This window comes from Mustela putorius, unplaced genomic scaffold, assembly GCF_011764305.1.
Source record: "Mustela putorius furo isolate JIRA1106 unplaced genomic scaffold, ASM1176430v1.1 tig00000107_pilon_pilon_pilon, whole genome shotgun sequence".
Taxonomy (NCBI): Eukaryota; Metazoa; Chordata; class Mammalia; order Carnivora; family Mustelidae; genus Mustela; species Mustela putorius.
In genome coordinates, this window is record NW_025421284.1 from 5,386,062 (window position 1) to 5,408,096 (window position 22,035).

The 22,035-nt window shown below is 58.1% G+C and overlaps 1 protein-coding gene across 1 annotated transcript; it reads right to left on the reverse strand.

Annotated features, from left to right (window-relative positions):
- Positions 1–207: 207 nt before the first annotated feature.
- PDCD6 (programmed cell death 6) lies at positions 208–18,343 on the reverse strand. The gene is given in 7 exon segments (XM_045089475.1): positions 208–783; positions 3,544–3,653; positions 8,401–8,511; positions 8,514–8,558; positions 9,682–9,726; positions 17,252–17,313; positions 18,155–18,343. Coding segments are annotated over 7 exon segments (567 nt in total). The 5' UTR covers positions 18,250–18,343; the 3' UTR covers positions 208–684.
- Positions 18,344–22,035: the final 3,692 nt, after the last annotated feature.

The following is a 22,035-nucleotide window of genomic DNA, read 5'->3' on the forward strand; positions in this document are numbered from 1 at the left end:
TGACAGGTCATCGCAGGACAGGCCTCGATCATCGTAAATGGCAGAAGCCCACCTACTTCCAAACTTAATCTGGGTTTCTACGTTCAAAGAAGTCTTCATGAAATTTAATCTAACTCCTGTGACAAAGGACACGGTACCCTGGGGTTTCCCTTCAGAGGAGTCAGGTGGGCACCTAGAGGACTCCCACGTGTGCGCGTCTGAGGCAGATTGGGACAGGGGCGCATCTGCTTTATTGCTTATGCTGCATATTCAAACAAATACAATAAACCCCGTCTTAAAAATGTAAGGCACATGAAAGCCTTTGTGCAATTCCGGATTAGTTTTAAATTCCTATTGGCTAATGACAGTATTTCCCCTATAGACCTGGAGCCATCTGGAAATGACCGTGATGAAGTTTTCGCATGCAGAATACCTGAAACATTATTGCATCTTACCTCATGGCACAGCTGAACAGCCTCAAATCAAATGTCTGTATGTGAATAATGATTACAACCATGGTTACATTTGCAAAAACCTTCCCAGCTTATCCACATATGTACAGTTGGGTCCCCAAATGTTAATTATATAAAATCTAAAGGAAGAAGAACAGTATCTTGCTGCATCTGTGTCCTGTTTCCTTCAAGGGAGATTTGGCATTTTTAGTCTTCCTTCCACAAGTCCCGCCGCTATCTGCAAAGGCCAGTGTTATACGATGCTGAAGACCATGGACAGATACTGCTCATAGGACACCTGAATCCAGCCGTCCTGATCCGTATCGTAGCGCCGGAATATATCGGTCAGCCTCTGGGAGAGAGACGACAGGCAGTTAGACCGCAATATGTATGAAACAGAACGAATGAAATGCACCTAGCCAGAAGATGTTTAGGAACGAAAGTCACCCATGTCTCCCGACCCCCCAAGCCCCGATGGAGAGCTGGGCAGGGAGGCACGAGTGGGTAACCCTGAGCACCCTCAGGCCTGTCCGTCACAGAGGGCGCTGCGACCTGGTGGGACAGCAGGGGAGGAGGATGAACGTGGGAAGCTGGGTAAGAGGTCAGGGGGTGGGCTGTAGCCCCACCTCAACGATACGCCACAGCCCCAGTCCTGTCCCCCAAGTGGTCCAGGGCTGAGCCGCGGCCCTCCCTTCCTCCTCTAAGACCAAGCTCATGGGGGCTCTTCCTCGAATGCTCACCACCGCTCTGGCCACTTGCCACCGAGGACACAGGGAAACCAGCCCGGACTTGGGCCCCTCCCTTACACGCAGCAGGTAGAGGCCCAGACACAGACCGTGGGAGGTGGGTCCGTCCTGGCCACCCCACCCATCCAGAAGGCTCTGCTTTAGTTTGTTCACAAGCTCCATCCCCCCACAGCAGGTCAGGGGCAGAGGGAAGAACCCTGCACCCAGCAGCAGGGACAGCCAGATGAGGGCCGCCCCAGGTGAGGGGCACCAGACAAGCACAGCAGGCCTGAGACTCCTCGCGACAAAAGGCAGCAGAATACAATTCCTCAGGACAGGAGCGGAAAACAGTGCCCAGTTCACGGTGAGAGCAGGCTGGAGCCCGGCCCTCCGGCAGGTGAGACGGGGTACCTGACCCAGCCGACCGTTTGCTCGGGCGTTAGCTGGGCCCCCCCAGCGCACATGAGACACTCCAGCTGCACCAACTACAAAAACACCGGCGGCAGGGAACTCCCCGGCGGTGGCAGCGGCAGGGAACTCTGGCTGAAAGAGCGATGGGCAATTCTTCTTCGCACTTTAGTTGTATTTTCTACAGATTTTCATGTTCTTTTGCAAAAAATCATTTCTTTTTGTAGAAAAAGACAGATGAAGGAAAATATTTTGGGGGTGTTTTATTGTGGCCTGCAGCTTTTCTCTGTCCTGTGTTGAGGGTCACTCGGGAAGGGTGGGTGGACCAGGGACCGGCAGGCAGGCCTCCGTCTCAGCACGGAACCCCATGGCCGTGGCTGCTGCCTGACAGACACCCGCCTGGAGGGGCCGAGCCTCAGCCTTGAGGTGTGCGCAGGCACCAGGCAAACTTCTCATGGGACTCGGATCGCCTTACCTCGGTTACCGAAAGTCTACACTCCATGACCTCGGCTGGAGAAGAAATGTAAGGATCAGGTGTTTCCTCACGGGACACAACCTCAAATGAAAACCCTAACCCAAGAGCACCTCCGACGCAGGCAACGCGACCTCCATGCTGGAGCTCTCCGCCAGTGTTCAGACACCACGGCCAGTGGGGTGGGGTGGGACGGGCAAGGCTCTCCCCATTTCGGGAGCCGAAGCTCAGATGTCAACAGAGCTGGCTCTCCGGCGAGGCCTCAACAGCAGGGCCGGGCCGATCCCAGACTCACAGTACTTAGCCAGCCACAGAAAGTTCACTTTCACTCTCATGGGAAAAAAATCCCGAGGAAGTTTCTCAGAATTCCAAATTATATTAACAAATCTCAGGCTATTCACATTTCTCCGGGACTCGAAAGCTGACAAGATGGAATCTGTGGGACAGTAAGGGCCTGGGGTGTTCGGGTCACAGAGGGAGGACATCAAACTGTCCGCCGGCACGTAGCTGCGGAGTCTGAGGGACGGGCACACCAGTCCGTCCTACTTCAGTCTGTTTTTTAAAAAATCTGTCACAATGAAAATCTGTTATAATAAAAACTTGGAAAGCCAGCGAAGAGCTTATCAGTTCACTGCATTTCTAAGCCTAACTCTGTGGAACCCGGATCCCGACCTCGACACAGGAGGGGGGCCTGCGTGGGCCCAGCGGCGCAGGTTCCATCACCCTGCCCTCGTCTCTGGAGGGCACTCGTGCCAGCAAGTGCACCAAGCTCCCGCAGGTACAGAAGCAAGACTGCGGGAGGGAAATGGTGGTGCTGGGGTCCCTGGGACCCGCGACCTACCGCCCTTGGAGCTCCCCTCACACAAAAAGGCAGGGCACAGTCAACATCGCGACGGAAAACTGACCCATTTCCTCGGAATGAAAACACAGCAAAGATAGCAGAGTATACATGCAAATAACCCACTCGGTTTAGAAAATGTGACCTCATCGGAAGGGACCTTGGACCCAGGGTTGGGAGATGATCCCTGAGCAGTTGAGACCCTCGTAACTACTAACAGCTTTCCGCTGACTGGGAGCCTTATCAATAATGGACTAACAGTCAATTAACACTTGTTTTGTACGTCATGTGTATTATGTACGTATTCTCACAATAAAGTAAGCTAGAGAAAAGAAAATGTTATTCAGAAAATTGTAAGGAAAACACATTTTCGGCACTATGCCATACTTACCAGAGAAAGTCTGCCTATGAACGAATGTGTGGCTGGGCCGTACGTCGTTCAAGGGTCAGCGGCACTTCCACCGGGAGGAAGAACACGACTGGCCACAGCCCCCTGAACAGACTAGCAGCTCCTCCGCCAAGACTAACCTGCATACCCTCGGGCAGCAGACACCAGTCCCTCCAGCTGCTGACTGCAGAGCGGCACTCTGCCCCCTCCCTCTGCTTCCGCAGCTGTGCCCGCCTGCTGCACTGGCCAGCGCACGGTGAGCCCCCACGGAGCCCCGTTACCTGCAAGACGATGCAGCCCTGGATGAAGTCGTCGAAGGCGATCTGTCCCCGTCCTTGTCTGTCAAACTTTCGAATGAGGATGTCGTGAAACTGGTCGGACAGCCGGTACCCTTGAAGAGGAGGAGGAGGGTGAATGGAAGGCCAGGAGAGGGGGGCGCTCCTTCAGCCCCCACGTCCTCCTTCCGACAGGCCCCACAGCCTCTGACGTCAGCAGACGACAAACGACAGAGGCAGCGGTGGGAGACGCGAGGCGCAAACTCGTTCACATGCCCTCTGGGACCACACCCCCATCCGCAGTCCCGTGAGCGGCCGGCGCAAAGACACCCCCTCTTCCTGCAAGGGGAGTGCTCCCCGGGGGCCAGCGCTCGCAGGCACCGCAGGTCACAGCTGGGAGCTCACTCGTTTGCATCACGTACACTCACCCCACAGCGCTGCACCCCAAAAACCATCCCGCAGGGCAGCGCGGTTTCCTTGCAAAGTTTTCGTTTTACAGATAGTTTCATTTTACATGGGAAAGAATGTATCACTGGAGGTTTCCAAATAAACACAATGTAAACTCAGGGAAGGAGCTGACCCACTGGCCCACATGCCCCTCTGGGCATCAGCAGGGACATCCGGGAGGGAAATACCAGGAGCCAGGCAGCCTCCCGGAGTTCACAACCACTCAAGGGCCATCGAACATTATGACAAAGTTACTGATTCCACCTTCAACTTACTGAGTGTCTTGAAAAGGTCTCCAGCAGGGAGGTGGTTCTGAAGACACAGGGACACAGCGGCCACTCGCCTGTGGGACACCCCTCGAGGCCACTCTAAATCAGGACACCTACTTCCTTCCCTCCTAATCCCACTACCTGTGTGACTGTGGTGTCCTTACTATTCAGGAGACAAGATCCAGGGGCCAAAATATTTTTACTGCTTTTCCATCCTGTTGGAATCTTTGCGAGGACACATGTACACCTATTATCTGAGTGAATTACACAGTTAATGATTGCAGAAATACTTACTTTTCTAAGAAAGACTCAAACATGCACACACAGGACAGTCCCTTCCGGAGTGGTCAGCATACCCTGTGCATCTGTGACTTAAATCCATCCCCCCTGCCAGTGAGAAGACAGGATCCCTGACTCAAAAAAAAGAAAGGCAGCAGGTCTGGGACAGGAGTCCCCTGTGGACAGGTGAGGAAGCGGCCCAGGCTGGTAAGAGTAGAGCTCATCCAGGTGGAGAGCAGACACCAGCCATCGCTGTGGCGTTTCCGGCCCAGACCTAACCCTACAGGACGGACCTCCACAATTCCTGCAGACCATGGAAGCAACTTCTATCATCCCTGGGATCAGCTTCCGAGTCCCCTGGTCCTCAGTGTCACTGCAGCGAGAGAACCAGACCAACACAAGTCAGACTAGAAAAGTGAACGAGGAAGAGAGACATTCACATGAGAAGCAAAATCTTCTCTATGAGTTTCCATCAGTGAAAGTGAAACATCAGCCTCATCAATTAAGAGGAGGTGCCCTCTGGAAATGTACATCAGAGCCCTGAGAAGGTGGCTCACACGTGTCGGAATGGTTGTGATCGGAAAGGCTGAAACACCACATGCTGGCCAGAGTGTGGAGAAGAGAGAGCCCCAGGCCCGGTGGGAACCCAGATGGGCACAGCCACCCCGGGACACAGTATGAGCACTCTTCAGAAAGCTAGCAACAGAGCCAGCACGTGATCCAGTAATCCCGCTACTGGGATTTACCCCAAGAAAACGAACACACTGATTCGAAAAGGCATCTGCGCCCCTCGTTCACCGCAGCACTGCCTCCAGCAGCCAGGGTACAGAAGCAGCCCGCGGGACGACGGATGAGGGACTGAGACCTTGCCGCTGGCAGCAGTGTGGACGGACCTGAGTGCATTAGCTCAATGAAATAAGAGAGACAAATACCAGATGATCTCACTTCTGCGCGGAATCTAAAAATAAACCGAGCACACGAAACAGAACCAGACTCGTAAGTGCAGAGAACCAGCGGTGGCCAGAGAGGAGGGCTGGGGCAGGTGAAGCAGCTGAAGGGGACTGAGAAGTGCCAGTTTCAGATTGTGAAATAAGTCCGGAGGTAAAGCACAGCACAGGGGACAGACGCGTAACGCTGTGGGAGCGCTGTACCGTGACAGGCGGCACCTGCACAAGCCGCAGCCAGGGCTGAGACTAACTAACTTACATCAACTGCGCTTCAGTTAAATGCAAAAAAAAAAAAAAAAAAAAAAAAAAAGCAGTGCCCCCGTATGCTGCTCCCCCAGCCTGTGACCCCGGTCAGGACTGGCCCTGTCAGCCTGGACATGCAGGCACAGGGCCACACCCTGAGCTTAGAAGAGCAAGGTTCTCTCCTGACAACTAACAAGCACAGGAAGGGGAGACATCAGAGCCGCCTGGATGATCCCACGAGTCACCAACCACCTGCGCCCAGCGCCCCGAAATGACGACACACCTTCCCACGCCTAGACGCTAACCAGTGACCTCTCCGCAGGGCACAGAGACTGCAGCAAGGGGCAGACCTGGAACGGGGCATCAGCCCACGTCTATAACCAGCCGACGGCATGAAAAGGCTGGGGGCTGCCCGCGGACCTGCTGGGACCCTGGTGCAAACGGACTGCTCATTTTTAAGGTGGGTCCGAGGCACTGATGTGGTGAGCAAACGGCCACACACGGCAGGGACGCGAGTAAAGCGTGTTGGGGGGACACCGCACGGGCGTCGCACTCCTTGGCCCGCGACGGAGGACAAAGCAAATGGAGCACCGAGCCGCTAACGGCTGCGAGGTGGGGCGGCTGGAGGGAGGGCCATCCACTCTGGTAACGTTTCCATCAGAACACACCGAGCTGGCCTGGCGAGGGGGGCTGCCCGTGCCTCACCTTCCCCACAGCGGGGACTGCGCTGCGTGGGGGCAAACTCCTCACGCGCTTCCTTCCTTCGGCTCTCTGCACCTGGCGCACGGTGCCTCCGCGCCCCGAGTTTAGAGAAGGGATACGGGAACTCCCGCAGCCAGCGTGTGGCCTGGGAGAGTCACCCGGTGCGGCCAGGGCTGAGCAGGAATCTTCACTTCAGTTCCTACTGAAAATCTGCTCCCATTACTAACATGGAAAGGGTAACAATGTCCCTTCTTGGCGGAAGGCCTCAGAGACCAAGAACCAGTCCCAGGAAGAAACTGGTTAGAACGGGTGGAATGCGGTAGCAGAGTATTTACTTTCTCCAGAAAACATCTGGAAGTCAGGGAAGAGCCCGCGTCAACCAGGCCAGGGAGGCTGGCCATCTCCTGACCACAAGGGACTGACCCATGACCTCCACGACCCTGAAGCCGCAGCAGGGACTCAGGAAGCCAGAGAGGCCGGGGCACTGCCCACCTCAGAGCTCCCGCCATGAGCTCTAAGGACCCAGAGGGCCACTGGCACAAAGGAAAGAGAGGCCTCTGGGCCTGACAACGCTAGTGCCATCCGTGTTCCCTGAAACCTGAGGTCACTTATCTGGTGTAATTCACAGGACCCAGGTTCCTCCCAAGCTGGCCTCAGCCCGGCCAGGCCTCCAGCTCCTTCGGGCCCTTCTGTACAGCCTATCGTCCCCCAGCCTAAGGGCAGAGCAAAGTCAGCTGTGTTCCCAGTCCCAGCGCAGAGAACCTGAGGTCAAGTCCTGCCCTAACCCTGACCCCCAGCTAGTGTGTGATGTGGGAACACAAGCTTCCTATGGAGCGCGAGAGCGGCTCCCTGAACACCAGAGGATTCCTGACGCAGGAAAGGAAGAGAAAGAGAGCGCCCCACGGAGAAATGGGAGAAGGGCGGAAGTTACGACGCATTAACAGAAGAACTAAGACGGACTTCGTATCATTAAAACTCAAAATACCTAGAAGTTCATTAGTACATTATAATAACAATGTAGTACGTTATAGAAAAAAATAGGACCCTATAAACTAATTTGCCTGGTTTTTTCTAAAAGGTATTCCTAAGCAGTCTTTAAACAAAATGTAGCAGGAGTTTTGTAACAGGGCCCCAGTAAAGGGGGCTGAGTGAGATCATCCCAAACATGCCAGAATTGGGGTGTAATTCCCACGAGCCTTGGACAAGTCCTCCAAGTCCGCTTCCTCTCCACACAGAGAACCCCAGCCTCCTCTCAGACCCCTGCACCAGCATCAGAGGCCGGCTGACACACTCAGGAAAGGCTGTGCAGACACTGCTGGTGACACGGCACACGCGGGAGCACACGCACTTGAGAACGGGAGCTGGCACGCCCACCAACGCCCGAGGCAGCAGCTGGCACTGCGGCTTACGGAAGCATGTCTCACATGTGCAGACGGTCTTGCCGTGTCTCGTGACGTGTCACAAATAAGCTGCCTGAGTTCACTGTCACTTTTAACGTGAAACTGTGTCCAAAGCCACCGCATTCTCAATGCACGTGTCCCATCACACCACTGCACAAGCGACAGATGATTGCGTAGCCCATATCTCATTTTGGATGGGGAAAAAGCACATACGGTCTCCATGTCAAATATAAGCCTTCATGATAAAAACAATATCAAAGTATAAATCTGAATGTCAACAAAAATTTCCTAGTTAAAAAAACCAGTAAATCGAGGGGTGCCTGGGTGGCTCAGCGGGTTGAGCATCCGACTCTGGATTTCAGCTCTGGTCAGGATCTCAGGGTGGTGGGCCGGATCCCCAAGTCAATCTCCGCACTGGGCATGGAGCCTGCATTAGAGTTTCTTTCTCCCTCGCCCTCTGCCCCCGCCCCACTTTAAAAAAAAAAAATCAGTAAACTGAACAAGGTACAAAACCAGTAATGGCACCAAATGACCTCCAAAATGAAATCTGCTACACAATCAAGATAAGTGAATTACCAAAACCTGAGAGTGCTTGCTTGAGCTCGTTCTTGTCGATCATCCCGGAGTTGTCCCTGTCATAGGTGCGGAAGACGTTCTGCCAATCTGTGATGTACTTCCAGACGCCGTGAACTCAGTGAAGTTCACGCCGGCCTTGTTCTCCCGGTCAAACATGGCTGAGACAGAAAGGAATGTGAGTGGTTCGCAGCCGCCGGCCTCTCCAGGTTGGTGGGCAGGGGCTCAGTGCCCACACGGCCTCCCCCGCGCTTCCGTGGAGCCAGCCCGTGCTCAGCCAGCGGATGCCCGCGTGCTGCTCAGAACACTCCCCGGCCCAACGGGAGGGCTGGGCCTCCTGTGCCAGGTGGTTATCCAGCCGCAGCCCCCAGCTCGCGTCGCATAGTGGCGAGGCAGACGGTCAAGAGGAACATAGTGGAGGAGCCCCGAGACACCAAATGCTGGACAGGGAAGTAGCCTCCCCCGACACGCGATGCGGAGGGCGCTCTTGCTTTGTCAGAGGGACTGGAGGTCGGGAGCCGAGCGGAAGGCTCTGCACTCCCGGCACCTTGCTCAGCTCCTTCCCTCTCCAAGAGCACCTGCCACCACCCGAGCAGGCCCACGCCACCGAGAAAAACACTCCACTGGATTTACATTCTTGGTTTTTTTCAGTAGGACCCCCTTTTCATTAAAAAGATCACCCTAGGGGCGCCTGGACGGCTCAGTCGGTTAAGCCTCCGACTCCAGACTTCAGGCCGGGTCACGATCTCAGGGCCGTGGGATCCGGCCGTGCTGGGCTCCGCGCCTGGCAGGGAGTCTCCGTCTCTCCTTCTCACTCTCCCCAAACACATACACGTACACATACAGAAATAAATACATTTTGAAAAATAAAAAAAAATGAGCCTAAACCAGGTCCAAATATGAAAGAACCCGTAGCGGCATTGACATATAATGGCAAAATGGCTTAAACATATGTAAAAATTCCATCCGTACTCCTGCGACCAAGAAAATGACAAATCACTTGGTCTCTCTTCACACGTGGGGAGCAGAAGAACGAAACAGGAGCGGCTCGGCTGCTCAGAGGCACACCGTGACTCGGCGGAGGCTCACATAAGGGAAAGCTCCGGTCGGAAACTGAGCACCGCTGTTTCCGCCAGTCAACCACCGTGCCAGACAGGGACGGCGTGCGCTGGTGCTGCGTGAACACGGACCCTTCAGACCCGGGAGCTCCAGCTCAAGTGCTCGGCTGGGAGGGCAGGACAAGGGGCCATGGCAGGACAGGGGTCTGCCTGCACCTTTACTTACAGATGATTGACCGGACAGTCACGGGGTTAAACGGAGTCCACGTGCCTGAAAATAAATGACAGGAAAGACAGTCAGCGAAAACCGTTTTCCCAGCAATCTCTAAGATCCCCATCTGGAACAGCAGCAGCTACCGACAGTCACCCGCTACTCAGGGAGACCTGGGCACCACGGTTCTCAGCAGGGACACTGTCCCAGGGGATGTTTCTTGTCGCCGTGACCACTGGGGGCCGTGAGCATGTTGTCGCCGGCGTCCCGACGGACGATGAAATGTTCGGCAGATGCCTTTATGCCCCCAAACCTGTTTTCTGAGCGATTCATACCATCAACTTCCAGACCCACAAGAAACAAAGTACAGAAGTATTTTTAACGCGGAGGGCAAGCAGCGTCTCTCCCCACACCCACGCGTGGACGCTCCTGTTTCCTGCTACGTCTGACCGTCTTCGCGCGCGCTCCCCGCGCCCCGACACAGACGCATCCCCTGGCCGCACGTGAAGCTCCTCAGGCTCCGGCGTCCGGCCTCCCGGGAGCAGGCGGGCGGGTCTGCGGGGCGCCCCGGGACGAGCCCGCTCCCCTCGGGGCTTCTCTGCTCCTCGAATGTGCCTCCCGGCGCGCGCGCACCCCTCGGCTCCCCGCCAGCCGCAGGAGCGCCGTGGCCCCCGGACCTTCCCCGAGCGCCCCCGCTGAATCCGGCGGCTCTGCCGGTGCCGGAGACAGAGGCACCTAGTGAGGACGGCTGTCCCCGAGGGCAGGGCCACCCCCGCGCCGCGCCCGGCACACCCTTGGGGAGCAGCGGCGACCGCAGGCTCACGCCGGCTGTGCAGCTCGCGGGGGCGCCGGCCCGCATGTGAGGCTCCGGGGACAGCCACCACCATGACACAACCCGACGGGCAGGAAATGTGGAGCACGGAGGGGCCCCTTCTTCGCCGTTTGCTTTTTGCTCCTTCGCACCGGGCCCTGCGAGCACCGAACCCGGACTCCGCAGGACACAGCCCGGCGCTGACTGGAAGCCCAGGGGCCCGGGGCACCCGCTGGAGGCGCTCCCTGGCCCTGCACCCCGGTCTCCCATCCGCCCGACACAGGCTGCCGAGCCCTCCGCGAGGGGAAGTGAGGGACGCCCCGCAGCCCGCCCGACCGCGAGCAGAGGCCTCCGGGGCCGTGTCTGCGAACGCCATGGCCGGACACGTTTGAAACAAAAGCGACACAAGCGCCCCAGTCCAGTACCGCGCAGACCCGAGCGCGTGGTGCTGAGGGCCCGGTGCCACCTCCACAGCCTGCGGGAGCGCCCAGAGAGGGGGCATCCCTGAGGTGACCCCGGGCAGCCGGCGCCCGCGCCGGAGGATTCTGAGGACGGCAGGGGTCCCGGGCTCAGGAGAGCAGCAGGTCATCCCGCGCCGCGTCAGGACGCCGAGAGGCTGCCCTCTGGCACGACACCCACAGGTGTGCTGCAGGGCTGCCGGGTGAGGCTCGTGGAGGCCGGCTCCCCCGCGCACCCTTCCTGTCACCCACCAGGGCTGGACTCTCCAGGGAAACCAGGGGGTGACAAGAGCCAACAGTTAAGGACTGGCTGTCACGCGCAGGTCCTGCGGCCCGTTCTCATGGGAGCCCGACGACTCGCAGTGACGCGGAAGTACCGCAGCGTGGGGACATGTCGTGTCCCGTGCAGTGCGCCTCAGACGCGCCTGAGTCAGCCGGGGAACCCGAGTCGTCGGGAGAAGAGTCTTCTGGAAGAAAGCACGGCTCCCTGAGAACAGGGCACACTACACAGGGAGACGTTCTCCACAAGCCCGACACCCCCAGTGACCCTCCAGCCTGGATTTTCTGGACCATCCCTGGTTTCAAACATTCCTGTCTGCTCTTCCCTGACACAAACGTGGCTGGATGTCAGAACCACTCGTTTGGAGAAGGTTCTCGTCAGATTTCTACTCAGCAGTACGTGATCGCTGTACCTACAAGTCCTGCTTTGATTTCATCTCAGAGAGCTAAAGCAAACAGAGGCCTGACTGTCCGTGGAAACCTCGTGCACGGTTTTCGCCCTGAGAACGGTGCCGCGGCTCTCCGGGGAGACCCTAAGCGAATGGCGACCGCCGGGGGAACCACCCGTAGCTGCTGAGGAGGAGACCGTCCCCACAGAGAGCACGACCGCTTCCCCTCTTAACCCTCAAGCACACAAACGACTCCGGACTCCCGACTCTCCAGGGAAAAGCCCATTCCGCTCTGTGATGACGCAGTCTTTCCACCCTCCAAAGAGCTTTTCTTGAAATTATGTCCTATTAACCACAAGCGTAAACAGTGGGTTCCGTGAGTGGCTGAGGGTTACGACTCCTGACACCCAACATTTCCACAACCGAGATACCGAACTACGTGAAATCTTTCGGGACAAATAAATAAGCAAGTAAATAAATAAAATTTTAAAATAAATAAAAAATAAAGATCAGACTTTTTTAAAACGTCATCAGTGGTGATGTCTTTCCACTTCACTTCATCAGACCAGGAACTCCCAGCCTTGCTGGGCTTTTCTGCCAAGAGCTGAGGCAAGGGCTGCAGGCTTGGGCACTGGCACTGGCACTTGGTGCACAGAATCTGCAAGACTCTGGTTCAGCAAAACTCCACACTTCTCCAGTTCTCTTCAACTACAGCTTCAAAGAGCACGACCATAAATATGGCCTTTCCGAAAAGCAATCTAAATCCTGACCATCAGCATTAAAGATGCCCATACCCTTGATATGATACACGTTAGCTCTAGAAACTGGCTCTATGAAATCTGGGGTCAAATCACTACAGTATCTACATTAATGAAAACGAGACACAATTCAGGGACGATTAGTGAAACACCGTAATCTCAGTCCGGGCGGACACACTGCCTCCCGGTTCTGTACCAGGCAGATGCGGGATCCGGTGGACTGGGGCTTGGCTCAAGGGGGAAAAGATCTAGACTTCCAGTCTTCCGGTCTTTACCCCCAAAGAAACTGGGGCCAGAAGTGCAATGCACCCAAGGTTACAGAGTGACCTGTCAGCAAAGCCAAGTCCACCAAATCCTAACTCTCTCTGGTTTCCATCTAGAAGTCCGGCAGGGCGTGTTTCCGGAGACAGCAGACAGGTCAGGCGGTCCTCGGCGTCGAGAACGCCCTCAGCTCCATGACTCACGAAGACTCCAGCGCTCAGGCTGCCACAGAGAAAGGACAGTCAACTCCACAGGGAAAAGGCACCAGGAGTCCCGTGGTCACCAGTGCTGTCCAGGATGTGCTTCCTCCGCCAGCTCCGAGTTTTAAGGACAAACACCAGTCACGGCCACCAGGGAAGCTCCCGCGTCTGTGGAGTCCAGGCTCTCTCATGGGAGTCTCTCGTGGAAGCTCCAGAGACCCAGAGGGAAAGCAGGTGTTTGCCGTGAGTCAGACTGTCAGTACCGACTCCCAGGCAAGTGGCTGTCGCACAGCTCCAGGCTGCGGGTGGACAAAGCACGCTTCTCAAAACACGCCTGCGCGTCCAGGACGCAGCCAGCCCTCCCAGTGCCTCCTGGGGAGCAGCAGGCTGTGAACAACGGGGGCCTGCTGAGCGGCCCTTCCCCACGCGCAGGCAGAAGGGAGCTGAGCGGGCATCCTTAACCACCCCAGCAGCACGCGCAGCAGCGAACACCCTCGGCCGCCACACCGGGCTTGTGGGGCGGGAGCGGTGACGGGACGGGAAGGCCGGTCTGCCGGGAACCGTCGGCTTATATGGTCTGATTTCCCTTCATTTCTTAATACAGAATCCCCAGGACAGCTGGAACTCTATTCTGATAAAAATATCTTAACAACAATATATGAACTATTATCTTTTAAAGCACAGGTATAAAAAATGTCTCCACAAAAGTACCTACATAGGTTATATGAGGGCAAACCTGCAGGAGGACAAAAAAAGAAGCTTTAGCAAAATTAAATTCCTGCAATTCCAAAAAAGAGCATGCAAGGTTTAAAAAAAAAAAAAAAAGGTACCAAACTGAGATAGTTTATGTCCTTCCAACAGAAGGCAAGAGAACAGTCGTCTTCTGTCTTTCTTCATACCCGTTAACCACACACCCCCGAGAGCAGTTTCAGAAGCTTTCCTATGAAACAAGTCTTAGAAAGGACTCCGTGTATGGGACCCACAAGGACCCTTTCGGAGCGGTTTCACCTACATTTCAGCAGAGAGCACACAAGCACAGACTTAATTCAAGTGAGAAACCATGCAAGTCTGAACTTCAGTTTTGCCACCAGTAACACGCTAAGTAAAGCAACGTCCTGGAATAGCCTAGTATTCCAGGGCTAATACGAAAACAGAAGCCCATTCCTGGGAGAAAAATCCGAAGTCAAAATACGGTCAGCTGCATCCGCCCCCGGAGTGAAGAGGACAAAGACGGGCCCACCTGGCGGCCGGCTGGTTTCTGCGCACAGACCACGCCTGCACACAGGAGCCCGGCCTGGCCTTCCGTCAGGAAGCGGACAGGCTAGTGGCCAGAGGCATCTACAGCGGTGGCCGCACGGAGCAGACCGCAGAGTGTCAAGGACAAGGCACAATGCCGCAGCGGTTCAGCAGCAGGGGCAGGCACATGCCTCCGGGCAGAAAATCTGGAACTCAGGACGGACACGGCTCCAGTTCACAGCAACAAAAGGCAGGCCCTCTGCGCGGAGGGAGTACAGAACCACGCAAGGGGTAGACACCCCATGGACACAGGTGGGAAGACACTGGGGCTCAGCGCGCTCAGAGCCTGGGAGAAGCCAGCCCCAGCCCGACGCGAGCGGAAGGGCCGAGGGTGCCAGCAACACGCGTCTGCGTCTAGATCTCGAGAGCCAGAAGGGGTAACGGAACCAACAACACTACCACCTGCTCCGCGAATCGGCAGCGCTGGTAACTCGCTTTACTGCAGAAAGAACATGATGAAATCTATAAAGCAGAGCGGAATGAAGGAAACTGTAATTACGCTGGACCGGGAGAGAGAAGGAGGGTAAGAAGCGACGAGCTCCAGGACCAGGTCGGTAAAACTGACCTCTCCAACCTCTACACAGTGGCAAGCCACCAGTTTCAGTTTTTCAGCAGCTAATCTCAAGAGGAAAATGTAATTGGTTAAAGGACTCAGGGTCAGTAAGATATAGAAACAAAACACGTCAAAACGGCCACCATGATGCCTGGAACAGGAGAGGCCTCTGCTCCCCGGCAGAAGCGAGACGGCCGCGTCCCGGGCAGAGGGCGTGCTGGCTGCGGCGCGGCCTCCCGCTCAGGTTAGGGCGGCCACCTGCTTCCGGCCAGCTCTCACACGCCTCCAGCAACAGCCGAGGGAGTCCCACCGGGCCCCTCGACACAGGCGTCTGCAGAGCCCACTGAGACAGTCCGACCCACTTGCCGGTGGCGTTAACCAGGCGCTGACTGCCAAGTATCTCAGCACCGGTGAACGAAACATCCTCTTGGCAACTGTTAACATTCCCTCTTTCAAACAGGTTCCTGGTGGATATTTAGTAGGAGTCGAGCTCAAGATGACGTTCTGATGGTGACCCATCCGCTTTCTCCACCAGCTGAAGAACTAAGGGCAGCACCGACACGCTCGAGTGAAAACCCAGGAGCCTGACCCGACAGGTCAGACTCCACACCCCAGGGCTCCAACAGCAATGCTGACCCGAGACGAGGTCTGTCCAGGGCCCACCTCAATGGGCGCTTAGTAAGTGGAACTACCGTCACCACCACCCCTGGAGCTGGCTTCCTGCGGTCACAGGCCAGTCAGTACTGCATGCTTAGCTGGCCACACTGAACCCTGCTGCGTGCCAGGCGCTGTACCAAGGACTCTGCGCGCTTTTTCTCTATCCCCCACCCAGAAAGGTCAAGTCCTTGCCCAAGGTCATATTCCTAGAACTGGCAGAGCCAGGACTGAAATCCAGACAGGAACCCCCAGGGGTGGACACATCAGGCCAATGAGGTCAGAGTGTGACCATCACCCCAGTGGAGGTTTCACACAACCCCAAAGCCGGTGGTGCTCTCAGAACTTCAAGGGGACAGACAAAAGAATGTCCAAATGGGTCATGGAGAAGAACTCAGTGACGCGTGACCCTGAGGGCACTCTCAGTGCAGGGTCCGCCCTCTTTAATGTAGGACGTGAAGACATCCGTTTGGTCAACGATTCGAGTACTTTTTTGTTTTCTGAGAAAGAGAGAGCGCACACTTGTGGGGGTGGGGGGGCTCGACCTCACCGCTCTGAGATCATGACCTCAGCCGAAATCAAGAGTCGGACATTTAACCGACTGACACACCCAGGCACCCACACTTAGAAATTTTTTTTTTTTTAAGATTTTATTTATTTATTTGACAAGGAGCGAGCGAGAGAGAAACACACACACACACGGAACAGAAGCAGGGGGAATGGGAGAGAGAGAAGCAGGTTCCCGTAGAGCAGGGAGCCCCACGCAAGGGCTCGATCGCAGGACCCTGGGATCCTGACCTGAGCCAAAGGCAGACGCTCAACGACTGAGCCACGGAGGCGCCCCAACACTTAGAAAGTTTTAAGCCACATTTGCCAGGTCGTAGCCTGCTGGGTTCCAGCTTGCTGTGACATCTTTCTAGTGACCCTGCCTTCTACTCCTCTGAGTGTAGCTGAAGCCCTGGAGACACAAAGATGGAGAAGACTCGAGAAGGCAGTCATCAAAGCAAGAGTGAAGAGATTTCTGAGCTTCCTGAGCGCGGCTACATAAACACGTGTGAAGTCACACGCCAGGTACCTGCGGCCGCGGGTGAGACCCCGGGAGCGGAAGGCGGGAGCACCGCCACTCTTCACCCGTAGGAACCTGCGGATGCAAATCCTGCACTTCCCGCAAATCGCGAGGCAACAGAGGCCGAGCCCAGGGGCCCGGAGTGGGCCCGCAACGTGTGTGTCCTCCTTCAGCCCCGTGTCCAGCACCGGGAGGCCGCGCCCGCGTGTTCACTCTCCCTACAACATCAAGCTGCCTCCCGCTCGCAGAGATGACTCTTACCGACACCTCCGAACCAATCCCCTTTCTACCCTAAACGGCCTCTGGAACGACAGGCTACAAATCCAGGACCCAGAAAAGACAGTGGCACCGGAGGGATCCTCAAAAAGGGCAACCCGGCGGGTATCGGATGAAGTCCACGTTCTCAGGCCCTGCGGGGGAACCGGCGGAAACCAGCGCCCCCCACTCGACCCCAGAGCTACGGTCGGGATCCCCGTCTGGACACCTCGTTTCCCCCAGGGATGAGACCAGCTTCCCACCATCCCACTGCCAGCGCCACGCCTCCAGCGCCCCATGTCTTCCCCACGGTGCCCCAGCAGCCCGATGAGCCTCTCGAGCGGGGTCACGAAGACAGACCGCTGAGAACCGCCCTGGTCTTCCAGGCACCAGAGGTGGGTCCGCGGTACAGAGCCGCGCGCCCGAAGTGCTTCCCGCACGAGTCCCCGCGCAGCAAAGCACCTGGACGCGGAGGCGCCGGGGGCACAGGCCGGAGTCACCGCCCGCACTCGGAGAGGAAGGGACTCGCCCGGCGCTCGCCCGGCGCTCAGGCCCCGCGCTCAGGCCCCGCGCTCGGCAGAAGCCCGGCCCGCGGCCCCACTCACCGTTGGAGAGCGCCTGCTGCAGCTCGCTGTCCGAGATGACCCCGCTCCGGTCCTTGTCGACCCTGCAAAGCCAAGGCCGGTTAGCCGGGGGCCGAGGGCGCAGCGCCGGCGCCCGCACTGAGCCGCGCCAACCCCGCTCGGCCGAGGCAGCGCCTTCCCGCGCACCGTGCCCCGGGCTCACCCCCGCCTTCTGCTGGGGAACCACGGAAGGTCGGGCGCCTGCTCCGTCCCGGGCCGTCCGCGGCCCCGGGTGTCCCGCCCCGGGTGCTCCGGCCTCGGGTGTCCCGGCCCCGGGTGTCCCGCCCCGGGTGCCCCGCCCCCGGCCCGGCCTCGGGTCTCCCCGGCCAGAACCATCCCGCCCCGGGTGCTCCCCTCCTGTCCTTCCCGGGTGTCCCTCGCTCCTCGGGGGGTCCGCCCCGGCCACGGTGTCCCTCCCCGCCCCGACCGGGAGCCCCCCCCCGGGTGCTCCGGCGAGTCGTTCGCCCCCCCCCGGGCCCCGCGTCTCCCCGGAGAAGCAGGTCGCCGCCTCACACTTCGCCGTCCTCGCTCCTCCGTCCGCCCCGCCGGCTCTCTCCCGCCCCCTCCCGAGCCCCCCCCCCCCGGCCGCGAGTCGTTCGAGCCCCCGCGGGCGGCGACCCCGGACGCAGGCGCCGCCGAAACCGTCGCGTCCGCGTCTCCGCCTCCCGCCGGCGTCCCCGAGCCTCCCGGAGCCGCCCCTCAGCCGCGGGCTCCTGGCCGCGAGGGGCGAGGGGTGGAGGCCGCGACCCCCGCGCGACGGAGGCGCCTCCGCAGGCCCCGGCGGGAAGGAGGCCCGGGGGGGGGGGGCCCGGCGGGAAGGAGGCCGGGGGAGCCCCGTAAGCGCGCGGGGGAGCCCCGTAGGCGCGCGGGGGCGCCGGGCCGCACCTCTGGAAGACGTTCCACAGGAAGCTCTGGTCCGGCAGCGCCGCGCCCGCGGGCGGGCCGGCCCCGGGGCCCGGGCGGTAGGAGTAGGCGGCCATGCAGCCAGGCGCTCGGCGGGGCTGAGGATCCCCGCGCTCGCAGGCAGGCCCGGGGCGGCTCCACTTCCGCCTCCGCGGGGCGGGGCCCGGCGCGTACGTCACTTCCGGGGCAGCGGAAGGCGGCGTCTGCCCCGCGGGCGCCTCCGGCCGGTTGCTAGGCGACGCCGGGGCCGCGGCTGTGCGCGTGCGCGCGGCGGCCGCCTCCAGACTCGCGGACTCCGGGGCCTGAGTGCCGAGGGCGCTGCCCTCCGCCGGGTTTAGTTCCTGCTCCAGGAAGCCCTGGGGCCGAGCGTGGCCGGAGGGAGGAACGCGCGGCCCCTCACCGGCGGCCGGGCCCTCTGGGGAGCCCCTGCGGCGTCCGAGCGGCCCTCGGGGCCGGGGTACGGCGGCGGAGGGTCCCGCGGGGGGCGCCCCCGAGCACGCGCCGGCCGCCCGCTGGCCGCCGTCGGGGAGACGAGGGCCCCAGGCCCGCGAGGACTCGGGGTGTTTCGGAGTCCCTCCCCCGCAAGGAGTCCCCGAGCAGTGTCTCTGGAACTTTCCGCAGCTGTGCTGGGGGCCTCCGGGCCCGTCCGCCGACCGTCTCCCGCCCGCGGCCCCGCGGCTGCCCCGGCCCCGCGGCACCAACAGGCGCCCGCGACGCTGCTTGCAGGGACAAGACTCGTCCCCGGCGGCCTCGGGCCCCGGGCCGCGCGCTCCCGCCGCTGTGCCCCCTGGACGGTGCCCCTGGACGGTCACGGCCGCCCGCGCGGCCCAGGAGCAGCTGCCGGCCCGGGGCGCCGGGCGTGCCCGCGGGGGCCACGGGGTGTGACCGCGCGTGGTCTCAGGCCGGGCTGGCGGCCGGCTGCAGAGGTCACGGCTTCCTGATGAGCGAGCCGGGCGCCCGAGGCCACACGGGCCGGGACGCGCCGGCCCAGGCCGACCTGGGCTGCCCTTCCCTTCAGGCTCCTCGAAGGAACCGTGTCGCCGGGAAACACGGGCTGGAGAAGGTCCTGCCCCTCCCCCGGCAGCGTCTGTCCGCGGACGTGCGGACGGTCCAGACGGCTCCGCCGGCCACTCGGGCCGGGGCCGTCCCTCCCCCCGCCCCCCGCCCTCCTTTCTGGCGGTCCGGCGGGAGCGCGGCGGGTGGGTCCCAGCCCCCGCGCCTCGGCGTCAGGGCAGGACTGAGCCTTGGAGGCCGGCCCCGAGCCGCTGCCAGGGGAGGGGAGGGGAGGCCAGTCGCCCGGACGGGGCCTCCGGGGAGACCGCCTGCTTCCACCGGAAAGAGGCGGATCGCGCCTGCCGAGTTCTGCGGCCTCGGTCGCTGGCCGCTGCCCCCTCGCCTGCCTTGGGACTCAGCTCCCTCTCCCCAGGTCTGTCGCTCCAGGCCGGGAGGCGAACGACAGCGCTGCGCTCTTCCTGCCGTGAAGAAGAGCACGGGATGTGTCTGGTGTCGGGCCAGGTGGAAGATGCCTTTTATTCCCCGTAGGATGGCTCTAGACGGTGGCTCTTCCTGGGCGCTGGTATCCGCGCACTTCGCAGCCCACCCTCTTGTTCATCTCGTCTCTGGCATTTGGGAAACCCGCAGTAATCGCCAGATGGACGACCGCGGAAGTTCTGTGTCCACACTCACACACACACACACCCCTTGTATGTACCCACACTGAAGCCACTTGGATTCGGTATTTGTGCCTTGGGTTGTCATCAGGACCACCAGTGGCTTGCACTGGGACACTGCATGCTCGACACCTTCACTGTCACTTTCCCTCCTACGCACTCGGGTGCAGAAGTCGAGGAGACAGACCCAGCTGTGCCCAGGCCTTCCCCTCCTTTCCAACCATTGTTTTGTCAGACTTCAGTAGGAAAGAGAATGACTTGCCACTTTTTATTTAACTCAGGTGTCCTTTGAGTACTGCCCAACTTACCCTATGTGCTGCTTAATAGGATACCAGCGAGGGTCTTCACTGGTGTCAGCCAACCAAATTTCTGCAACGATGCAACTGCTCTGCTGTCCAGTGTGAGAGCCGCTTGCCACATGTGCCCACTGAGCACATGAAATGGATCAAGATGACTGGGGAGTGTAATCTTGAGCTTTATGTGATTTTAGTGAACTTGAATAGCTATGTGGTTATGGCTAATGCCAGGGACTGTTTTAAGAATATTGTACTGTATCTTTTCTGGTCCATATTAAAAATCATCCACATTTCTCTGGTTAGTATCCTAGTTTTTTACCTTGATGCACATTAAAAAAAAAATTTACCTGGTCTGTCAATTATTCTAATATATGGGTTCTCTTAGAAACCTTGAACATTGGGGCGCCTGGGTGGCTCAGTGGGTTAAAGCCTCTGCCTTCAGCTCAGGTCATGATCCCAGGGTCCTGGGATCGAGCCCCACATCGGACTCTCTGCTCAGCAGGGAGCCTGCTTCCTCCTTTCTCTCTGCCTGCCTCTCTGCCTATTGTGATCTCTGTCAAATAAATAAAAATATTAAAAAAAAAAAAAGAAACCTTGAACATTGTATAAAAATTTCCAGTATGAAATACTCTGTCCCATAGAAACTTGCATCTCCAGACCACCTACTCCCCAGTGGTTTTCTTGGTTTCAGCATGTTCATGAACCGGTCTGCAGGTTGATTTTTGAGACGTAGCAGACGTAAGGCCACTGCCCTCAGTTACTTCTTTGAAACCAGTCAGCCCCTCTGTCATCTTACATGCTTCACATACCTGCCTTTGCCAGCTTTTCATTCATTGTCCTAACACTTAAGTGATGCTCTAATGCCCGTATTTATCCTCCCACTTCTGTAACATTCTTTGGCCAAGCTTTGTTTCATCTGCTGGTCCGGATGGAGGTCTGAGGTGGTCATCTGTCCGCAGCCTGTTATTTTCTTCTGGAAATCCTCTCCTTCAGGTTTGTTGAACCACAGCATCCCCTGCAGGTGGTTTTCGAACGGTGGTCCCTGAACACACTACAAATGCAGATTCTCAGGACCGCTCCCAGGACCTACTGAACCGGAAGTCCTGGGTGGGGTCAGGAATTATTCAACAATCCCTCCAGGTGACACTGATCCACATGCAAGTTCCAGAACTGCTGCTTCCAGTCGGCGACAGGAGAGGAATTAGGCACAAACAAGTCAGAGGCAGAAGACTGGGAGCAGCCGACAACAGTGGAAGAGGACGGCTGCCCCGAGCAACTCCACAGTCTCCCTTTTATTGGATAGAAAACAGTAGCCAACAGAAGGACCGATGAAGGTCACACGTGAGTCACCTCTTGCAGGCCAGCAAGGAGCAGGATCAAGTTTACAGTTAAACAAGCACATGCAAAGGACTCATCTAACAACGGGCGATTCTGGGAAGGGAAAAGAGCGAGAACGGAAAAGGGAAGCAGGCGGTTTTCTTTCTGCCCTGAGCTGACGGGGCCTTCCCGGCTTCTGTGAAGGGGCGGCCTTCGGCCCTGAGCGAGCCGGGCATCCCCAGCTGCCAGCTTCACGGTGGTATATCGTCCTCCCCCAAGACCTGTTGCCAGCATATGTATTTAAGGCCGTATCTAAATGTGCTTGGTAACTAGTAAAATCCTCCAGGGGTTACAGTGAAAGTAACACATTTTTCCGAGGGACAGCAGCACAGAACCACCTTAGGGAGAGCAAAAAGGGGGTCTCTAAATTCTGTCATTCCTTACTCATTTATCTGAAGGGATTCCTCTGTGAAATTTTCTCCAACCACTGAAGTTACCATGAATGACAATTTGTGGATAAAGGGGAGGGTAACCATTTCATTCTCCTTTAATTATGCATTTTCAATGTTAGTAGTTAGTA